Source organism: Ambystoma mexicanum, chromosome 10 (genome assembly GCF_040938575.1).
Source record: "Ambystoma mexicanum isolate Mex_15411 chromosome 10, UKY_AmexF1_1, whole genome shotgun sequence".
NCBI lineage: Eukaryota > Metazoa > Chordata > Amphibia > Caudata > Ambystomatidae > Ambystoma > Ambystoma mexicanum.
In genome coordinates, this window is record NC_090932.1 from 1,270,205,656 (window position 1) to 1,270,229,120 (window position 23,465).

At 46.2% G+C, this 23,465-nt stretch overlaps 1 protein-coding gene across 2 annotated transcripts in view; it reads left to right on the plus strand.

Annotated features, from left to right (window-relative positions):
* The window catches only part of RASAL1 (RAS protein activator like 1), a 1,443,380-nt gene that overhangs the window by 947,127 nt on the left and 472,788 nt on the right, over positions 1 to 23,465 (plus strand). For both annotated transcript variants that reach the window (XM_069619245.1, XM_069619246.1), the window contains one exon: positions 21,792 to 21,856. In XM_069619245.1, coding sequence (XP_069475346.1) covers positions 21,792 to 21,856 — 65 coding nt within the window. The remainder of the gene's footprint in view (positions 1 to 21,791; positions 21,857 to 23,465) is intronic.

The following is a 23,465-nucleotide window of genomic DNA, read 5'->3' on the forward strand; positions in this document are numbered from 1 at the left end:
TGAAGTAATGCACGGTATGCTGGATAGGTTAGGTGAGGTTAATTTGGGCCGGTAAGGCAGTAAGAGACCTTTAGCAGCGGTATGTGCCTGAGATAGGGAGGAGTGAGAACTCACAGCAGGAGACAGTACTCCTGTGTCAGACACAGTATGGTGTCTGAGGAGTGTGGCTATATTGTTGAGTGTTGTGGGTTGGAGGTGTGGAACGTGGAGCAGGAGCAAGCCGAGCCTGGCGTTCCTGATAAGAGTAGGGCATGGTTGATTGGGGGTCAGTTTGGTAGCAAGGTGTTGTAGCCAGAGGGCTGGCGCGTTTAGATAGGGATTGGGACCTGTCATGATGAACGACGGTGGTAGTTCGTGTGATGATATTATATAGTTTGAAAGGAGGAGTGGGACGAGATGCTGGGCGGTGATAGGGCAGATCGGTGATCCTGTTAGGGCCTGGAGGGTGAGCAGTAAGAAAGTGGCGATATGTAGAGTAGACAGGTATGCGTGCTTTGAAATACTAGCAAATCAAACCAATTCCTCATGGATTAAATCAGCTGCTCCTTGTGGCCCTACGTAGGACAGAGACAGTGTTGCCTCAGTTCTTCCAGCTGCTTGGTTGTCGCAAAGATAGTAAGGAGCGTGATTTATCTGTTCCTGTCCGTGTACTTCACCTCACCTATTTTGGAGTAGATTGTGAGGTGGGTCCCTCTTTTCTTTCTATGACCTTTACCTGCTACTACTAGTTTGAGGTTTTCTTAGTTTGTATTGTGAGAATTCTAACAGCCTGGATGAGCTATTCACATTAGGATAAAACCTTGGAACCAATAGAAGTACATCAAATGCAGCACTGATGTAACAGTGGTTTTCTTCCCTTTGTGCTAGGGAGTTTTGGCCTAATGTCCTTGCCCCGACCCAACTGTGCCTCATCTCTAATGCATTCAACCTGTGAAGACTCTCCCAGAACCCCATGTATATTTAGGCCTAACTGAATTAATTGGTGAGGCTCGCAGGTCGCTCCATAACCTTACATCTCCCAGGGCAGCCAGTGAAGGGCAGAGGAAAAGGGTGATGCCTCTTAGCCTGTCCACTGTGAAGCCCTAGCCGCGCTCTTGCCCCTAGTTCAGCAGGTTGATTAGCATTCAGGTATGGGACCACAATGACCCTCAGTATACATATACTGTATATTTTGCCCCAGTGCATGTATTTGATGCTGGTTGTATTCCTGCTCCCTTCATCATAGATTGTTTATCCCACTGTTTTACACTGCATGGAGACCATGCAAGTATCAGCAGTGTAGATCCCAGTAACATAATGTAACATACATTTTCCACCCTAGTGTTCTAGATTCATTTGTTTGCCCCACTGTATTGATTGTTTTCCCAGATAAACTTGTTGCCCAATCTATATCTGCTCCTAGGCATTTCAGATTAACTTCTGGTACCTCTGCACGAATGGTTCCACTCAATAAACTGATTCTCACTGTACATTTTCTCCCTCTTGCAGATTGATTTGCTAAACGATTAATCGTTGACGTAGATTAATTTGCTGCCTCATATCTATTTGCGCCTATTAATTGTTAATCTACATACATTTCTTGCCTCACTGTACACTTGTTGTGGTCTCCCTCCCGCATATGTATGTGGTGTAAAGGGGGTTTAAAAAAAAGAAAGTCAGTCTTTTCGGCTGTCGGAATTCTGGTGGTCGTAGTAATCACAGATCCTTCTTGGCAAGTCCACGCAGCCCACCATGGGGATGGATGGAATGTTAAAAAACATGTTTTTAAAAAACACCAGAACAGAACTCCCCTGCCCAAGAATGGTTTGGGCAGGAGAGCATTCTAGAAGTGAAAATAATTGTTAGAAAGGAAAAAGGAAAATTGTTAGATGACAAGAGTGAAGGAAAAGAGAAGCAAAAGAAGGGGGACAGAAGCCCAAGGGCCTTAAGACAGTGGATGCACAGGTCTGTTTGCATCCCAGCGTTGAACCATGGTCCTGGGCTTTGTGCCCAGAGCAGCCCAGGCATTCAAGGGGCTGTGACAGCTGTCGGCCTGCCTGGGGCCCAAACCGAATAGGTCCGTGAATGATAAAGGGCAGCGTGCGCAGTACTGCCTGGGGTAAAGTAAGAAGAGCTGCGTAGTCTGCGCCATGTGTGTGGGGGGTCCCAAATCAGGCAACCCTGCCGTACACCTTAACAGCCCTCCCCGGGGCCAGTCGGAACAAGCCAGTGCTGAAAGTCTACCCGGGCTGCATATACCAGGTGGCCTGGAAGGTGAAGAGAAGCTGAGGAAGTCCAATTTCCCCCCAACCCCCCGGCTTGGGGGAGTAAAGAAAGCCATGGGCTGCCAGAGAAGCCCAGGTGAAGTAAGGCTTTGGGCTGTCGGAGCTGCTCAGGTAAAGAAAGAAGTCCTGGGCTGCTTTGTCATCGTGGCCCCGGTGAAGATTTCATGGCCCGCACCTTGGGCCCTCAGGGCACGGGGCCACCCAAACAGATAAAAACTGTGCCACGAGACAGCGCTGGTTAATTGGTGGGCCCCCACCCGGGCAGGGGGCTGCCCAGAGAATTTCAAAGAGCGCGGATCACACTCAGTGAGTCGCGTGCCCCCCCGTGGTGTATGAATGCCAATACTGCTTTTATACAGGAGGATTGGGAGAGATGAGGGAACATCTTTGACAGCATCACTAAATGAAAAGCGACACTTTTTGTAACGTGGGAGACTTGCTCACAAGAGAGAGAGAGCGCGTCTGGAACAATTCCCAATGTTTTACTGATTGAAATGGTGCTGGACAGCATGGTTACAAATCTGGTACTGGTGAGCCCGCAAACTGTAACTCTATTTTGGTAGGTTTATGTTTGATGACGTTTTTGCTTTAACCATGTATCTGGAGCTCGGAGGCGATTTTTTAAAATTGGCTGCCATTTTGTCTAAACAAAGCTGATTTCCTTGCCTACCTAACAATAGTCTGCTTAAGCGAGGAAATCCCCTGCATGTCATCATGCATTTCACATATGCCCACACAAGATGCAGGTTTTGATACCTTATATTTGACTAACTGAAAATACTATGCAGAGATCTTGCAGAGTGAAATGATTAGTAAATGGTAGCCGCATTATAAATCATTCTGAACACAAAGAACAAAAAATGAAACATTTTAAAATTCATTGACTGACCAAACAGTATGCCTGGAATGTGGTTCTGGAATTGCTGTCTTACCTAAAAGGACATACAAACTCCTGGGAGCAGGGAACACATCATGGTTTGGAAACAGTACACATTTTGAGAGTTGTGTTTAACGAAAAAGAGAAAAAACGAATCCTTTTCACATGTAACAGTTAAGTTAGGTCTAGGCAGTCTTAGCGTCCAACACGTTTCCTAAAATCTGATGTTATTTTAAAAGCAAATTGAAGTGTGAGGTTTCAAAACACATGATTAGGAAATGGGGTCAGTATTGCATTTTCCTCAAGTAAAGTCTAAACATGTGGTTTGCAGCCTCCATGCAGTGCTAGGACATTGAATGTTTCCTGGCAAAATATGCTCTCTAGGTTTATCTGGTGTAGTCTTAACTGTTATCACACTGTCCCTCAAGCTTCATAGTGGTTTCCTTGCTTGCACACAGTGTGGCAAGTACAAAATACATTACCCCTTTTTTTAATGGTACAGTGCCCGCTATTATCTCAGCGTGCCTCATGCTCGGCAGTGATTTCCGTTGTTGGTGTCCTATGCCCCTCATTCATTAGGGGTCCTGAACAATAGTGTCTGACAGCTGTTGGTGAGAAATGGTGCTGTAGGGGAGTCTTCTGACTTTGTTGACGTGATTCCATTGCTGGAGCGGGGCTCAGAGTTAGCCATAGTGTGTCATAAAACCAATATCTATGCTCAGATAGCTGTCTTCTAGGTTATTCATCTTCAGGTACTTGAGCGCCCACGTCCTTCTGTGGGTGGTACTTCAGAGGCCACTTTTTATAACCGTCACTGGTAGATCCTGCAATGAATGCCCATCCAGTGTGAAATGTTGACCTGCTGGTATTTCTATTTTGTGTTTGAGATGGTTAGTCTATGTAGGTTCATCCTTTCACACAGTCCTTTTCACGTCTCACCCACATAGTTCCCTTACAAGCACTTTTTTGCGTTGGATGAGGCATACAAAATTGGATAATCTGCGGTTGTGTGTCACTTGTATCTGTATTGTTCGGTTCTGTGGGGTTGTTATGGCAGATCCAGAACAGATGTGTGGGCATGTTTTGCACCTCCTGATGGTGCAAGGGTACGTACCAGGTCTTCTTTGTTCTTGATCTAGTAGAAATGTACTCCAGGTCAGAGACTGTGCTAGGTTTTTTGGTTGCCTGTATGCAAATAGCAGAGCTTCTTCGAAGATGTCTCTGAACTCGTCACCCCATATAAGACAATTGGATGTAGGCCCTTAACAATCCTATTCAGTTGTGATAGTGCTGGGTGGTAGGTGACAACTCTGCATATGTTCAATGCACGGTCAAATTCTCTGTCAATTTGTCTATCTTAGTGAACCTTTTTCAGGAAGGATGCACAAAGTGTGGCGAGTTGTCATCATGCATTTCACAGGAAAACCAGGTCTGATTGTAATACATCACCTGACAACAGTCAGATTAGGCGAGGAACCCCCCTGCATGTCATCATAGGTTTTAACAGGCCCTGTGTAGCTATCGTTTAGGGTACCACTGGAACCCCAACTATAAACGGGCCACTTAACAGTAGAGCCCTCTCACATTGGACACAACAGGAAGTTGGAAGCCCCCTGATCATAGAGGGTTACAGACTCTCCGGGACACATCAATCACATGTGCATACCTGATGAGGTGTCAGATATAGGGCCTGATTCACAGACATGTTTTATAATGGCAGAATCCCATAGGAAAACGTTCTGAGAATCAGGCCCTAAGACTCATCGGGCAAAAGTCAAGTAATTAGTCCTGATAATATGAAAACCACAAGGGCCCCTTGTCAGAGTCACAGTTTAGGACTTTCAACCTCACAGCATCCCTCTTATTCACCATTTAATTTCTTTCTCTGTCTCTTTCGCTCTGTCTTTCTATCCCATGTCATCCCTTCATCATTTGCTCTGCCTCTCCATTTGCTCTTTGGCCTCTTGCCTTGAGCTGACCTAATTCTCCTACAGTAGGATTTTCTGTGTGGACCAAAGTTATTGTCAGGATCCAACAGGTCTCCTATCATGGATATTTTCTCTTTAACTCAAAGCATTAAAGCATTAATGATAACATTCAGAATGTGCAGGTTGTTGCTGACAAGCTGTGACCATGTTTGGTGTTACTGTTAAGCAGCGAGCAATTTAGGTGTTACTTTCAATCTGTGAGCACTCTTGGTGTTTCTGCAAAGTTATGACAATGCATGGTGCTACTGTAAAGTTGTGATCTTGGTGTTATAGCTAGCACCACACATTTGCCTGTAAATCTGTAAACACAGTGGAGTGGCTGTCAAGTTATGACCATGCTTGATGTTAGTGTTAAGTTGTGACCTCTTCTGGAGCTACGATAAAGTTGTGTACAACCATGGCTACTGTTGCTATATGACGGGGACCTAGCTTGGTGTCACTGTGAAGCTGTGGCCATGCTTAGTGCAACTTTGCAATTGTGAGAAACGTGATGTTGCTTTACGTGGGGGACCATCATTGGTGTCACTGTAAAGCTGTGGCCGTGCAACTTTACAATAGTGGGAACTCTTGATGTTACCGTAAAACGTGATATTACTGTAAGTGGGTGACCATGCTTGGTGTTGCAGTAACCACGCAACCTCGATTTATGCTTATATAAGTGGTGATCATCCCTTCTTTTGCTGTAATGCGTTGCCCTTGGTTGGCGTTCCACTGCACTTGTAGTTGTTGTTAAGCTATGGCAATGTGTAGTGACCTGCTTGTCAGAATGTTGGGATGCATGAATGGAATGTTAGACTGGAATGTCATTGGAGCGCTGTCTGAGTGTTCTCAGAATGACAGTTGGAGTGAGAACTGGCTGCCGTGTATTGGTCCATTTCTCTGTCTATGGTTCTGTCTTTGTAGTCTGTCTAAAGTAAGGCCACGGGACTTACCTGTGGAACTGGAATAAAAGTACTTACATGCCAACTAGAGTCCAGTGTGTTATTTCAATATAGGAGCCAGGCTACCAGGCTTTGTGGTATTGCCAAGAAAGGAGAACTCTTGGTGTTACCCAGGGCTTCTAGTGGGATCAGAAATTGAGGGGGATAGGGGTCTAATGCGTCATGATGCAATATTTGAGGGCGATCTAAAAAGAGCCTGGCGCAGCAACAAATCGCAAGTAGCTAATAAACCTGCAAAATATGTGGGGCTCATAGAATTAAAGAAGTGACCTAACTGACCACATCAAGTTTGCAATGAAAGGCAGTGCATTCCATTTTAAAAGATGTGTTGAAATGTAATTAATTTGCTGTAAAAATAGTGACCAAAATAAATATACTCAAATATAAATTAGAACATCACATCAGAATAGGTCAGTGCACCGTGCAGTCCCACAGTTCTCTTGAAGGAAATCCATGTTTCTTAATGTGATGTCGTCACATGACTCCCTAGTCACGTGTGAAGGAACACGGGGCAACAGGAAGGGGAGGGACGGGATATGACGTGGGGTAACCACTTCGGGGAACGTGTGAGGAAATAAAGGATGTGTTGAACGAAGGCTCCGAGTCCGTGCATTATTTCAGGGTGTAACGTTTTACACATCTTGACACTGGCGACGAGGAACTCACGCAGCGAACACACGGAAGCGTACGGCGTACGGCGGGTGGGAGAAAATATACACTCCCCGCCAGCTGAGACTCTCCTAGAAGTCCGAGCGAGGTCTCGTAAGCATCTGTCAACGGCGACAGGTTGGTCAGCGGGTGGAGCGCGTCGGCTCCCCGCGATTGTCACACGTGGTGCGCGAGTGGAGCGCAGTCGGCTCCTCGCGACCGCTCTAGAGTGGCAGAGTCATCCGTGAGTTGAGCGCGTCGGCTCCTCACACAGAAGCGCGCGAGTGGAGCGGGTCGGCTCCTCACAGCGTTTTTCCTTCACCAGCAACGTGTAGGAATTCCGCGGGTGGAGCGCGTCGGCTCCCCGCGACGGCTCCTTTCTGGGAAAGGATTTGGCCCGTGAGTGGAGCGCAGTCAGCTCCTCGCGCTGAAGCGTGTGAGTGGAGCGTGTCGGCTCCTCACAGCGCTTCCCGCCAAAAAGAAAAAAAGGCAGCAACATCAGTGGGTGGAGCGCGTCGGCTCCCCGCGACGGCTCTTTTCCGTGGAAAGGATTTGGCCCGTGAGTGGAGCGCAGTCGGCTCCTCGCGCTGAAGCGTGTGAGTGGAGCGCGTCGGCTCCTCACAGCGCTTCCCGCCAAAAAGAAAAAGGCAGTAACATCAGTGGGTGGAGCGCGTCGGCTCCCCACGCTCACACAGATACGATCGATTTAAAGAGCACGCAAGTGGAGCACATCGGCTCCGTATACAAACACCACACGGAACATCCACCATCATCAGGTCTTCAAGTAAAACGTATTAATCTGTCATCCACTACACTTACTGAGTGCGCAATTATACTTTGTCTGTCATGCTGGATGACTCGTCTGAGGAATCACTAACAGTACAAGTAACTCCCGCCAAAACAACACGCACAAGCATGACGGACGGCCTGATATCACAACTGCCCCCCAATTTTGACCTGAGCGACACCAGCACACTGGGACCAAGGTGGAAAAAGTGGGTGAGGGATTTCGAAGTGTGTCTCAAGGCGGTAGGGCCTTTGGAGGATGAAAGGAAGCACAGTTTGCTCACACATGCCATAGGATCAAATGTGAGAGACATTCTAGATGAAATTCCTGAAGATGACATAGACACTTACACCAAATTAAAGACAACCCTAACCAATTACTTCACGCCACACACAAACGTGGACTATGAGCGTCACATTTTTCACACCACTAAACAACTGAAAGGTGAAACAATGGATGCATTTGTGATGAGATTAAGAATAAAGATGAAACACTGCGATTTTAACAACTACTCTAATGAGGAAGCCCTTCGCTCACAGATAATTGTAGGGTGTGAAAGCAGTGATTTCAGAAAACGACTTCTACAAAAGACTCGAAACCTGGAAGAGATTCTACGCCTGGCTCGATCCGAGGCGGCGCTAACAGCACAGGTGGAAGGTCTTGATGGCATCACCATCATTCACGGGAAGCATGAAAATCTACACAAACTTGAAAGCACCACCAGAGGGAACACAGATCCATTTTGCTATCGCTGTGGACATGAGTATCCTCATGAAGGCACCTGTCCTGCCATGGGTCAAATTTGTTCTGCCTGCGGGGGAGAAAATCACTACAAGGCTGTGTGTTTCATCTATCGCAGCAAAGTGCGAGGAAGTGGAAGAAATAGACGCTCCACACCAGAGAGAGAAGTGAGGCGTATGAGTCCCAGTCGTGAGTCACACTACCATAATGACGCAACACGCCGCCGACAACGAGAAGAAACATCCGATAGAAGACAAACAAAGACCACACATGAATGGCGTGACAACAAATCTTCGTCCTCCGGACGGAAAAGACGTCCCCGGAGATATGTCAGGTGTCTGGTAGAACAATCACATTCTGACAGCATCTCTAGCACCTCCTCAGAGGACAAACCCAAGAAGGAATCAAATCCACATAGAGGAGAACCACGGACAAAAGGTTACCTATATGCCCTTGGAAACCCCACAGCAAAAGAAAATAGCCCTACTCTCATCATAAATGTCAACCAAGTGGCTGCCGAATTTCTGGTGGACACAGGAGCCACAGTAAACGTGGTGAGTGAGGAAGTGTACAACAACATGCCAAATGCCCCACGTTTGCAACCCGCAAGAGCACTCATTTTTCCATATGGATCCAAGACGCCGCTACCATGCAAAGGCTTTTTCACGGCATCATGTCGATACAAAGATCACATGAAGGAAATACCCATGCATGTTCTTGAAGCTGCCACTGACAGTGGATGTATTCTCAGCTACAAATCTGCGGTCGACATGGGCCTAATTCATGTTCTATATAGACTCATGATGCACAAACACCTGGATCCCACCGCCAACATTGACAAAATTTTCCCTGCACTGTTCAGAGGACTCGGAAAATTGAAGGACAGACAAATTGAACTACATATAGACAACAACATTCCTCCGGTAGCCCAGCATTACCGCGGCATTCCCATCAATATACAAAAACAAGTGGAAACCGAGTTAATGAAACTCTTAGAAGCGGACATAATTGAACCTGCTGAAGGCCCCACTCCGTGGGTATCCCCCATTGTGCCAGTCCCGAAAAAAGACTCCGCTGACATTCGCATTTGCGTAGACATGCGAAGACCAAATGAAGCAATTTTGAGAGAACGTCACCAATCTCCTAGGATAACGGACATGGTGCATCTACTCAATGGAGCCACAGTGTTTTCAAAACTGGACCTCAATAAGGGGTACCATCAACTAGAACTTCCAAAAGGTCCAGGTACATCACCACTTTTGCCACTCACCTGGGCCTCTACAGATACAAGCGGCTCAGTTTTGGAGTTTCTTCAGCAGCCGAAATATTTCAGTCGGAAATTCATAACGTAATAAAACATGTACCAAATTGCTTAAACTATAGTGACGACATCCTAGTGTTTGGACAAAATCAAGAACAGCACGATGACACCCTTATGCGTGTGTGCATGGCACTGGAGGAAGCACACCTCACCTTGAACAAGGACAAATGTGAATTTAGAAAGCCAACCCTGCGATTCTTCGGCCACATCTTCTCCAAAAATGGAATGACTCCGGATCCTGAGAAGGTCAGAGCACTCACAAACACAACACCACCGACCTCCGTCACCGATCTGCGATCGTTTCTTGGTCTGGCAAGCTATTGCACGAGATACATTAAGGACTTTGCATCCGTCAGTGCACCCTTGAGAGCCCTCACCAAACTTAACGCCGATTTCCGATGGACGGATGGATGCCAACAGGCGTTCCAAATCATCAAGGATCGCATCGCTGATGCCAAAAAAACATGGCATACTTTGACCCACAGAAACACACAGAATTAATAGTGGATGCTAGTCCAGTTGGCCTAGGAGCCATTCTAACTCAACTAGATCACAAAGATGGCCAGGCCATACACATAGTATCCTATGCCAGTCGCAGCCTCTCAAAAACTGAACAAGCATATTCACAAGCGGAGAGGGAAGGTTTGGCGGTCGTGTGGGCATGCGAACATTTTCATCTTTTCCTATATGGGAAACCTTTCACCATAGTCACCGACCACCAGGCACTATTATTCATCTATGGAAATGCTCAGGCCAAGATGCCTCCCAGAATAGCTCGATGGGCCTTAAGGCTACAGGACTATCAATTCAACATCATTCATCGACCCGGAAAAGAACAAAATCCTGCAGACTTCCTTTCGCGTCATCCCAGTCAAGACTGCCACTCCGATCCATCCATTGCAGATCAATACATCATGTATGTGGTCCAAGAAAGTACACCACAAGGTTTGGACATGGAACAAATAGCCAGAGAAACCAACTCGGACCCTGCAATGCAGGTCATTATGAGATGTCTTGAGACAGGGCACTGGAAACAGGCAAAGCAACTCAAAGAAGGTGCAGAAGAAGAAACCAAGCAAGACATCACCTGTCTGCTCACAGTAAAGGAAGAACTTGCGGAAACAGAAGGACTCTTACTGAAAGGGACAAAACTAGTGATTCCTCGCTCACTAAGAAAAAGGGTCCTTGAGCTTGCACATGAAGGACACCGGGGAATAATGTCCACAAAAAGGATGTTACGACAAAGGGTATGGTTTCCCCAAATGGACACACAAGTGGAAGAACTACTCAAAAACTGTCCCACGTGTGTGGTTCTTAACCCTCAAACTAGACCTGAACCCCTCAAAATGACGGACTTGCCAAACGGAACCTGGGAAGAAATTGCCATTGATCACTATGGTCCTCTGGAAGGGGGTGAATATGTCTTAGTGGCCATCGATGAGTACTCGAGATTCCCAGATGCACAAATTGTACCGTCAACAGCAGCATATCACACTATCCCTGCATTGGACAGAATGTTTGCCATATACGGAATTCCAAAAGTAGTGAAATCAGATAATGGACCCCCATTCACCGGACAAGATTTCAAAACCTTCGCAGAATACATGGGTTTCCACCACAGAAAAGTAACACCGTTGTGGCCTCAAGCGAACGGCACAGTTGAACGGTTCATGGGAAGTATTAAACGCACCACGCAGATAGCTCGCCTGACTGGAGAGCCACTGGAAAAATTACTGTGCAAGTTAATGAGAGACTACCGCAATACCCCACACAGTACCACTGGCAAGTCACCGTCAGAAGTCATGTTTGGCAGAAATGTGCGAACTAGACTACCGCACATAGAACTGGAGGAAGAACGGTACAAAGGAGACACTGAAATGAGACAACAAGACGCGGCCCAGAAAACGAATATGAAAACCATGGCAGATAAGAAAAGGAGGGCCGAGGAAAATAGTTTGGAGCCGGGAGACATCGTCGTTGCGAGACAGCCACAACATCGCAAAAACATGGCATCGTTCAATGAAGAGCCCCTCACCATCACACAGAGGAAAGGCTCTCTCATCAAGGCTGAGGGAACAACACACACGATGACAAGAAACAGCTCTCACTTCAAGAAAATGCCAGGGATCATACCCCTAGTCGAACATTACATGCCAAGGGACACTCTGATGCGGGATGCACCCTATGAAGGAGACCAAGAAGATTCCGACACTGATGAGCCCCGTTGGCCACCTCAGGAATCGAGCGAAAGAAATAACTGGAGACCTCAGAGATCTCGACGTCGACCACCGCGTCTCATTGAGGAGATGCCCTGATAATGAACTTAATGTTTAGTATCGGGGGGGGTGATGTCGTCACATGACTCCCTAGTCACGTGTGAAGGAACACGGGGCAACAGGAAGGGGAGGGACGGGATATGACGTGGGGTAACCACTTCGGGGACCGTGTGAGGAAATAAAGGATGTGTTGAACGAAGGCTCCGAGTCCGTGCATTATTTCAGGGTGTAACGTTTTACACATCTTGACACTTAAGTACTAAATAAACTCATTTTAATGACGGTACTTAAATCTAGCGTGTTGCAATCTCTTTTAGTTAACCTTGCCTCTTTGGAAAAATGATTCCAAATGTCTGTAACTGACCGTGTGATTCTAAGCATGGCTGATACTGGGCCTCATTACACGGATGGCGGAGAACCATGGCGCTATTAAAATAGGGGAATTACCGCCCCATTCCAAGGTTGGCGGGGCGGTAATTCCCCCTTCCACCATTGCCCTTCCCCATTCCCATTTTTGCCCCATAGGGCATAATGGGAATGGGGAAGGCGCTAATTGCGGTACCGTAATTAGCTCCCTGGGTCCCTATGTGGGTTGGTTTTTAACGCCTGCAAAAAGCAGGTGTTAAATTCCCCAACCCGCAAAGGGACCTCGTAGTAAGGCGGTAAGGATTTACCGGTACCGGTGAAATACCGGTACCGGTAAACCCTTACCGCCATCCGTGTAATGAGGCCCACTGACATCTACTGGCAAAAAGTAGTAATGCCACTGACCTTTTAAAATTCGTCACTGCAGGAAAGATCTGGTCGGGGAGTCAGTTTGTAGAGCCCTGGCAGAGCTCCGCTCAAGGACAATATTGAAGACAGAAAGGGGTGAATCTTTGGCTAACCCCAGCCCAATCAGTGGTAGAAATGAGAAGAGAAGTAGTGGAACTATGCCCCCTGCTGGCCTGCACCCGCTGCCGTCAAACCCCATTGCCAGGCCCGCCTCCCCCGTGCAATCGAAACCAAACCCCTAAACAAACACACCTGCGGTTAGTGCAGTGCAGGAAGTGCAAGCTTCAACTTCTTCCTACAATTTTATTTTAAAACGTATCCATTCCGGTTTCTTTTAAAAAATAAAAATAAAAGTACTGGGTATGCCCATTAAAGAATGTCAGCCCGGTCCGCTGGGATTTCTAGCTCATGACATGCAATGTCAAGTCTTACCCCTAGGCCCCCCCAGCACCTTGCATGTACACACAATTGATTATCTGTGCATGTGAGGCACTGGAGGGCAATGAGGGAAGGAATGCCATTTCTTAATGGGGATCTGATAGATGCCCACTAAAAAGTACCATGACTAGGCCCTCCAGTACCTCGCATGCACACGATTAGTGTATGACTGTGAGGTGGTCCGGGCCTCAGGGGGTGGGCATGGCCGTTTTTCCTTGGTATCTATGCCTACTAAAAAATGCCATGACTGTACCCTGGGACCCCAGCTCCTGACAAGCATCTGCCCCCTGGAACCTCCAACGCCTAGCTAACATCACACAAAATCACATTCATCATTATTGCGATTATGTCTGACTGCAAGGCGCTGGCACACCACGGAGAAGGCATTTTTTACTGCGCATGTTTGATAAAGCAAGCAAGCATGGGAAATGTTATTATGTAGCTCGACTTGCATTTTAATGCAGTCAGTCTAGTCATTTCTTATTGTGGCATGACATTTTATATTGGGCAGCTTTGATAATGCAAGCATGATCAGTGGTATTATTCTTTCTGTGGCATACCATTTTGTATTGGCATCTTTGATAAAGCAAGCATGATAAGTGTTAATATGTGGCTACACTGGCATTTCAATGCATCCAGTCTAGCCATTTCTTATTGTGGTATGACATTTTGTATTGGGCATCTTTGGTAAAGCAAGCATGATAAGTGTTAATTTACGATGCAAGACTGACATTTCATAAACAACCAGTCTAGCCATTTCTTACTGAGGCATGACATTTTGTATTGGGCATCTTTGATAAAGCAAGCAGGATCAGTGGTATTATTCTTACTGTGACATGACATTTTGCATTAGGCATCTTTGTTAAAACAAGTATAAGTGTTATGATGTAGCTAGACTGGCATTCTAAGGCAGCCCGTCTAGTCATTTCTTATTGTGGTATGAAATTTTGTATTGGGTATCTTCGGTAAAGCAAGCATGATAAGTATTATTACGAAGCAAGACTGGCATTTTGCATGCAACCTGTCTAGTCTAGCATTTTAGTACACCCAGTTTGGACATGTTTTCATACTTTGGCATGTATTTTTAATGGTAAAGCCAACTGGAGTTGGTTCTTACTTGGGGATCCTGCCTTATATTAGCAGAACAAACATGGACATGGTTTCTTGTAGTATCATTACTGGCATTATGCACGAAGCAAACATGAGTATGTTCTCATATGGGAATAATAGGGTATAATGGTGCAGTCAGCATTGAAATGTATGGACACAAACAGTGTGAAAAGACTTTATACTGGCACATATTGTGGGAACAGGCATCATGAAAATGTTTTGGAGAAATGCTCCTGTGCATTGTTGGTGACTTGCATTTGGATTTTTTTCATGAATTACCCTACAAAACCCAATTGCAAACTGTTCGACTTTTCACCCAATTCTTCGAAAAAGTGTGCTTTAAAATGCACCACTTTCACCCATTGTTGAAAAATATCTTGCAGGGGGAGAACCCCCCCAGTTAAAAAATTCACCAGCTGCCACTGAAGATGAGGTGATCTGCTTCAGTGGGGTGAGCCAGTGTCTGATTGGCTCGAGAGGCAGGTAAGCGGTTTGAGATGCATAGATTACTGAAAGCATTAGTGCAGGTCCCGTAGTGGCTCAAAGGTGATTTGAAGCTGTGAAAAAGGATCTGGGTTGCTCTGGACTAACTTCTGTGCTGTAGGGAGGCCCAACCTTGTGTCTCCAGAAATAAAGATAAGACCTTTGTTCTGCTTTTGCACTCTAGGACGTGTTCTGGCACCTACAAGGGTCCTTCACCTCCAGTGAGCAAGATCCTGGTTCAGGTGCACACTCAGCAGAGAGGCATTGGTCCACAGCAGTGCTACCCCCACTGTTCCCTGGGGATGGTTAGGGAACAGAACTTGCCTCTGCCTCGGATGCCTTATGTCTTCACCTCTATGGCAGATGACTTTGGAACAGGCTTATTTCCCAACAGAGGTCCAGTGAAACATCTTTGGATTCCATAGAAGAAGGAATCAACTGAGGAGAGTGTTTACCCTATTTACAAAAGCGAAATGTCACAGGGCATTGGTCAAAAGCAAGCTGGCTGTAAGAGGGACAAATATCCTTTGCATTCTGACGTCTTAACCAGAATGCCTTGTCTGCAAACAATTGGTGGACAGGAGGTTGGAGAGAACCCTATCAGAAAGCAAGATGTCGAGACCCCCACCCCTCTCTCAGCTTACCTCTCTCCTCTGGCAAGCTTGCCCCCTTTCCATGTCTGCTGACTTTAAAGAGACTCCAGTGGTCAGCACCCTAGTGTGAAAGTCTTTTTGATATGTAAGTGCTGCCTTTGAGGACAGTTCTTGTGCCAGGGAGCAAGATGTTGCCCCCCGTCATGAAGGATCAAAAGGCAGCTCTCTGACTATGGCCCCACAAGGCATCTGAGGAAACACCCAGGCCAGACGCTAATACACATCACTCTGGACATAGGATACCACTGCTCACTAAGCTTACACAAGTATGATATTAAATGGCTGTGTTTCTGTATAATTGTGTGATCCTAGTAGTCACCATGCAATACCCAGGCATGGCTGATATTTACAGTTAACGTGCTACCATGCTGACTAGGTTACACTATTAATATAATTTGAATCAAACGTGCAGACAATTAAAAAGCCACCTCTTCCTGTGTTCCAGCAACTGCCCAGAATGCACATGTGACCTCTGAACCGGCCTAGCTGCCACAGTAGTGTCTCAGAAAGGTGCATGAGTGTACAGTAATTTTGCCATGGAGCATTTATGAAAGGGGATCTGATTAGCAGACCTCCCTTTCAGAAACAGAATTACCAGCATCAACGTAGTAATTCAAATTCAAAAACACTTGGGCTATCTCACCCTAACCGGATGGCGTTCTGTTACATAACCACTATTATATTGTTAATTATTGTAAAGTTGGAAAATGCTTGTTTGTAGCTGAATTTAGTTTCACAAATATGTAAGTTAAGGAATCCTTTTTTGGCAACTAAAAAGGTTAAACTAGTTAATGCTTTCCAGTCCTCACACTGAGTCTTCTGCAATGCTGCATAATCTGGTCTACCTCAATATTCCATAGATCCCTTTCAGACTCTAGAACGTTCTGCACAGGCTGGGTGTTTCACAAACTACCAGGGCAGATCACACCATTTCCACCATTCACCAGCTTCACTGGTTCCCAGTAAAAAAGGAATAGATTTTAAAATCCTATGTTAGTCCTACAAACCTCTGTGCTGCATCAATACAAACCTCCTCTGGGGCAAGACGCACCTACTTTGATCTGCAAACGATCAAATGTTCCCATATTAAACATTGTAAAGTGGGGCTGTCCATCCTTTTCATATTTGCCACCATCTATGTGGACCACTCTGCCCTGCTTCCTACATTGAATTAAAGACCACCTTAAATTCTGAAAGGCTTTGAAACAATCTTGTTTAATCAATAGACTTTTCTTCTTCAAAACACTAAGGGTTGTTTCATCCTGTGTTAGTGCCAAGATACCTCTGTGCGGCAAATGTAGTGCTTTACAAAATAACACAATGGGCCTCATTACGAGGTGGGCGGTAAGGGATTACCGGCACCGGTAAGGGCACCGGTGCCGGTAATCCCTTACCGCCCTACTACGAGTTACCTTTGCGGGTCCTCCCTTAACGCCTGTTTTTTCCAGGCGTAAAGGACGGGACTCGCAAAGGGACTCTGGAGCTAATAACGGTACCGCAATTTGCGGTACCGTTATTAGCGCCTTCCCCATTCCCAATGAACCGTATAGGGGCTCAATGGGAATGGCCCTGGTGAATGGGGAATTACCGGTCCCACCAACCTTGGAATGGACCGGTAATTGCTCCATTCACCAGGGCGGAGTCGGAACATTGGGCTTCGTAATGAGGCCCAATGTAACGTAACATAGGGCATTGCTTAGTGTTACTGTAAAACTCTGAGCACTTTTGGTATTATGGCAAAAGCTGTGATCACAACTTGAACTACTATAGAATTGCAGAAGTGAATGTTTTTGTTGTTATTATAGAGCTTTGGAAATACATGGAGTTAATGTGTGGCCATGCCAGGAGTTACGTTAAAGAAGTGACCACTCTTGGTGTTACTATAAAGTTGTGACCACACCTTGAGTTATAATATAAATGTGGCCAAGTGTGGAGGTGCTTTAAAGCAGTGGCACACTTGTTTTTGTAGAGCTCTGATCATTCCTGGAGTTATTATAATGGTGTGGCCATGCTTGAAGTTACTGTGCATCTGTATAAACACCTGGAGTTAAGGTGTGGCTATACCTAGAGCTAGAGTACAGCAGTGGCCACTATAGGTGTTTCTGGCCACGCCTGGAGTTACTATTAGGCTGTGACCACCCCTGGAGTTACTGTAAAACTGTCACCACAACTGGGGGCTAATTTTCGAATTCCTCATAATGACACGGTGGGGACCTGTTACATTTCCACTTTTGCATCCACATGTCGCTGCTATGCCATTTTCCTCATTTGCATGGCAGTGTCCAAAAAGGGGACGTACATGCTTGAATCCCACCATTTGGACACCGATGTGAAAATGTAGTAAACGCTGCCTGCGATGTACACGAGGAAGCCAGCATTTACAATGAATTGGTGAAAAAATCCAGTGGACTCCAAAGGAATCCCCAGCATTTGTCACGGCATGAAAATCCATGGCAACGTAATTACTGGAGTGTGGTGGAGAAGAAGGAGGCAGCGGAAACGTAACTTTTGTTCCACCCCTGCTTTCCGAGATACAAATGAATGAAAATATGGAGTACCGTAAATGAAAGGCATAAAATCCTTACGCAGGGCTTTCATGCTTTTCATTTACGGTACTCCAGGAGTAAACTGAACTCTCTGGAGTTACTATAAAGGTGTGGCCAGGCCTGGAGTTACTGTAAAGAAGTGACCACTTTTGGTGTTATTGTTAAGGCTGTGATTAACTGTACTAGACCTGGAGTTACTATAAAGGTGTGGGCAGGTGTGGCCAGGCCTGGAGTTATTGTAAAACAGTGACAACTTTTGGTGTTATTGTTAAGGCTGTGATTAACTGTACTAGACCTGCAGTTGCTATAAAGGTGTGGCCAGGCATGAGAGTTACTGTAAAGCAGTGACCACTTTTGGTGTTATTGTTAAGCCTGTGATTAACTGTACTAGACCTGGAGTTACTATAAAGGTGTGACCAGGCGTGGAGTTATTGTAAAGCAGTGACCACTTTTGATGTTATTGTTAAGCCTGTGAATAACTGTACTAGACCTTGAGTTACTATAAAGGTGTGGCCAGGCGTGGAATTACTGTAAAGCACTGACCACTTTTGGTGTTATTGTTAAGGCTGTGAATAACTGTACTAGACCTGGAGTTACTATAAAGGTGTGGCCAGGCGTGGAGTTACTGTAAAGCAGTGACCACTTTTGATGTTATTGTTAAGGATGTGAATAACTGTACTAGACCTGGAGTTACTATAAAGGTGTGGCCAGGCGTGGAATTACTGTAAAGCAGTGACCACTTTTGATGTTATTGTTAAGGATGTGATTAACTGTACTAGACCTGGAGTTACTATAAAGGTGTGGCCAGGCGTGGAGTTACTGTAAAGCAGTGACCACTTTTGGTGTTATTGTTAAGGCTGTGATTAACTGTACTAGACCTGGAGTTACTATAAAGGTGTGACCAGGCGTGGAGTTACTGTAAAGCAGTGACCACTTTTGGTGTTATTGTTAAGGCTGTGAATAACTGTACTAGACCTGGAGTTACCATAAAGGTGTGGCCAGGTCGTGGAGTTACTGTAAAGCAGTGACCACTTTTGGTGTTATTGTTAAGGCTGTGATTAACTGTACTAGACCTGGAGTTACTATAAAGATGTGACCAGGCATGGAGTTACTGTAAAGCAGTGACCACTTTTGGTGTTATTGGAAAGGCTGTGATTTACTGTTGGTGTTATTGGAAAGGCTGTGATTTACTGTACTAGCCCTGGAGTTACTACAAAGTTGTAGCCATGGTTGGTATTTCTACAAAGCTGTGACTTTCCTTGAGATTTCTGGAAACCCGTGATCTCTCTGTGTTTTTTTGATTGAATGATTGATTGTTTATTTATTATGCGCTTATACAGCAAGTGTTTCAAAGCACAACCATGCATGGGAGGGGAAACATAGGGGAGAACAAAACGAACAAGCTTACTAGGCGTGGTACATTCAGGTCGTAGAACATAGACATGAAGTGCGAGGGAGGTTGGTAATGGGGATCAAGTGCACCCAGTCCAGACAGACATGGGTTAAGTGCTAAGTGGTACCATTCTCGTGGGTCGTAACCAAGAGTGCAGAAGTGCTGTGGCAGGGCAGGGCCCGTAGGTAAGTGCAGAAGACTGGCAAGGAAGCTTGGGACCTGTGAGGCTCTGAAGGTGCACCAAGCAGCCAGTCGGCAAACTGAGCGGAAGTAGCAGCTAGGGGGAGGTGGTCAGCAGGGGAGAGAGAAGGAGGAGGCGAAGAGGAAGGTCTTGAGGAGTTTCCGGAACTTTAGGTGATCCGTTTCAAGATGGAAAGAGGCAGGGAGGCTGTTCCAGGGGGAGGCACCTGCGGAGAATAAAGATCTCACCCCCCCCCAAATCTCTGCTTGGAAAAACAGCTCACTCGCAGAGAGTTGGAGGAAGACAAGCGGAGGGCTCGGGAGGGACAGTATTTAGGAAGAGAGTGTTGCAGGTAGAGCGGGCCCAGGCCCCAGAAAGCCTTGTGGACAATGCAAAGGGTTTTGAACTTAATCCGTGCAGCCACAGGAAGCCAGTGAAGGGATTTCGGCACCAGCGAGATGAGGTCCCTGGGCTTGAGGCCACGGATAAGTCTTGCGTTTTTGTTCTGGAGGAGCTGAAGAGGATGGAGGGTAGAAGAGGGCAGGTTGGGAAAGAGGCTGCCCAGTAGTCCAGTTGATAGTGGGACTTCTTAGAGATGTCAGTGATGTTAGACGAGAAGGATAAAGTGGAGTCGAAGATGCCCCCCAGATTTCTTGCCTCGTTGGTAGGTGGAGGTTGCAGGGCCAAGGGAGGCCGGCCAGCGAGAAAGAGGGTATGCAGGAGTAGGGGTCCCAATGAGGACAATCTCTGTCTCATCTAAAGCTGTGCCCTCGCTTGGTGTTACCATACAGCTGGGGCCATACTTAGCATCGTTGGAAAGCTGAGGTAACTGCTATTATTTGTGGGTATTTATATAGCACTTCCTGCCGACTCCTCCAGTGTCTCAGTGGCGCTTGACCGTAGATTAAACCCATATTGCAGGCCACCACCCCGTTCCCTATGCGAGAAAAACGATCGCCCTGGTTTCATACAGGCATGCACCTTGTTTTTTTATTATATATGATGTGAAGAAAATGCAAAGCTCAAAGAAATGCAAACCCTTTTTAGTGTGTGTCAAGTAAACACACAGATATTATTGAGACAGGTCTAAAAGGAGTTTTTTGTGTGTCACATTTTAATTATCTTGGAAAGAAAACAGATTTGGGGAATTAACTTCATCTTTGTGTGGACTTTCATTAGAAAAATGCACCTACCACAGTTTGTATCACCCAAATGGTCAATCTTATTAGGGTCTTGTCAGAAACAAAGGTTATTGCAATTAACCAAGGCTAAAGAGTTTGCCACTCAAATGCCCTCCCAATGACAAAGGGCATCTGTGGACGGTGGAAGGGTCGTTGCATTAAAGGCCTTGCCGGAGAGTGTGAGTCTGCATGGCCCCAGTGCAGGCAGGAAGAGGAGTTGTCTGCAGGGCCTGCTGGCAGTCTCCTGGCCATGTTAGGGGGCGAAGAAGAGCCTCTCAGGGAGGAAGCAAACCCTCCAGTCTCCACTCTCACCAGTTGTACAGTGACCAGAAAGTAAAAAAACCGGAACATAAAATTAGGCCTAACTCTTGAAAGTTGCTGTCAATGGACACTTCAGTAGCGTTTGGAGGAGAAGGAAGTTTAAGTATACACATATTATAATTAGTTTATCACAAACATCACTATCTTCATTCCTAAAACGCTGCATTTCTTCTGTGTGCGATTGTGCATTCTTGCCTGCCAGCTATAAAGACCTACTATCAAAAATGGGGACCATTGCATGTTACAATGGAAAAGTAATCTTGAGAAAGGGGGACAGAGCACCCAATTCTGGGACAGTCCCGGCTAAACTGGGACGCCTGGCCACCCTAGCCAGTCGGTGTGTAGGGACCAGCTGCTGCCTGCAGTGTCCCCACAAGCCCTGGGCATCCTCACAAACTCCCATGCATAGTGCTGGGCCTTCGGGTAGGCCAAGATGTGACTGTGCAATCAAGGCCTTCCTCACTGTACATTAAAGAGATGAAGTTTCCAGTGAAAGGGGTTGCACGTATATTGTCCTACATTACGTTGTCCAGTAATGTTTCAGAGGCCCATTCACAGGGTTTCCTTTATCGGGAAGATCTGTATGTAAGACAGCAAAGATTCAGGGAGGAAAACACAAGTAAACAATTGGACCTGCAACAGTATTCCCCCTTTTTCTTCAGTGTTTGCTTTTTTTCCCTGTTTCCGGACGTGGTGCGTTCAATTTGTTGAATATGGGAAGCATGGTCGTCTCAAGTTGCTGCAAGACCCCAAGGGCACACTAGAACAAAAACTGCCTGTCTGTCTATTACAGCAACGAATGGTGGAATGTTGTTTTGAGGTTTTTAACCATAACGTCAGTAACCCTGTTTTTATTGTTTTATTTTAGCTGACCCCAACACACTTTTCCGATCAAACTCTCTGGCCTCAAAATCCATGGAACAGTTCATGAAGGTGAGTTCCAGAGGTACTTCAGGCTCTGTCTGTTAAGGGTCATTTTTTTCTGATTGAGGGTTGCTGGCCTGCTGTATAAGGGGTGTATCATAATGATGGGTGCATGCTCTGCTTTTGGCAGACCGCATTTGGTGATGTTTGTTACGGCCAGCTTTTCATCATTCTTTTCGGCAAACTATTTGACTAGGATCTTTAGTGGAATGTCCAACATATCAAATAGTGAATTTTAATGCCTACTGGGTCAATAACATTGGTCAAAACGACAAGCTGCACAGTGCATTAACTCAACAAAGGGTCCCACATTGTCAACGAAAAGTGTCCCACTCTGTCCCATTACAGTGGCCAACACTTGCCAGATGAGCTGGTCCTTGGGCATTGCCCCATTACCCTGTAGGCCAGCCCGTGCTTGGTGTTTGTAGCAGGCCCTGAACTTAAAGGGGATCTGTTGCAGGTTAGGGAGTGAAGTCTCTGTCTGATCGGCACAAATTTGGCGCATTGCAGGAATCTGTACCTGCAGATGTTCTGTTATACAGAATTTGTTCTGCACTCTTCACCGCCGAAGTAGCCTTACGATGCCTAGAACTTGTCCGAATGCAGAGCGCATAATGATACCGCACGGGTGTTACCAGACTTTGGTCTGAGGGTAGAGAAAGGTGGGGATGGAATTAGATGGAATAGAGGATTTGACAAAAGTGATTGAGGAGAAGGTAATAAGCAAGAGGGAGAGGAAAATGTTCAGGAGGTAGATCAAAAGATCCAAGCGCAGCGGAAAGTCAGGAACAAACCACGTTAAGACGCAGTTTGTATCCAGACTCGGGCACTTTTTATGGCTCTCGGCAAACTAACCCACGCATGCGCAGTAGCCGAACAGGGACTAGAACAAGGCTTGAAGCGCAAGCCCGTCTCATTGCTCATGGCAACCCGTGAGGCCCCGTGAGGCCCGTGCAAGCATACGCTACCGCGTACGAGTCGGAAGCAAGACTGCCCTTGCAAGTCAAATCCGAGGATACAGTCTCCAGGACCGGGAGCGTCCTGTGGGGGTAGACCAGGTAGGTGTCCTAACAATCTCCTGCCGCTCACCCCTCCTTCTTACATTATTATGGTGGTGGACAGATAGCTCTGCCTCCGTACCCAATTTTCGCCAGGCTGCTCATGGAAGACATGGTCCTGGTTCTCCACCATCGCTGACCCACTGCTAGGCAGTCAAATTGCTGGGCCATATCCAACAGATGCTGCCCAGCTTCAATCTTAGCCCCGCCTTTCCCTAATCATCACTAGCCAGTTCCCAGCAACCATTCCATGCAGATATTTCATTTTTTTTAATCCCCCTTCATCCCAAAGGTTCATCATCGATTTTTTGACCACACCCTCTGGATGTACCTGGAGGTATAGGCCCATATCCCTGGTTATACACCTTAGCTGTACTCAGGCCTTTAATGTAGTCTTCAGGGCCCATAACTCCTGGTACAGCCTTTGGACTAGGTCCATAAAGCTTAATTAAGGAGAATTGCACATTTCATGCATATACTTTCAATTTGCAGAGAATACAGCACTTCTCAGAAATCCTGTAAATCAAATAAAACATTTGTACTCAGTGTCAACAGATGCT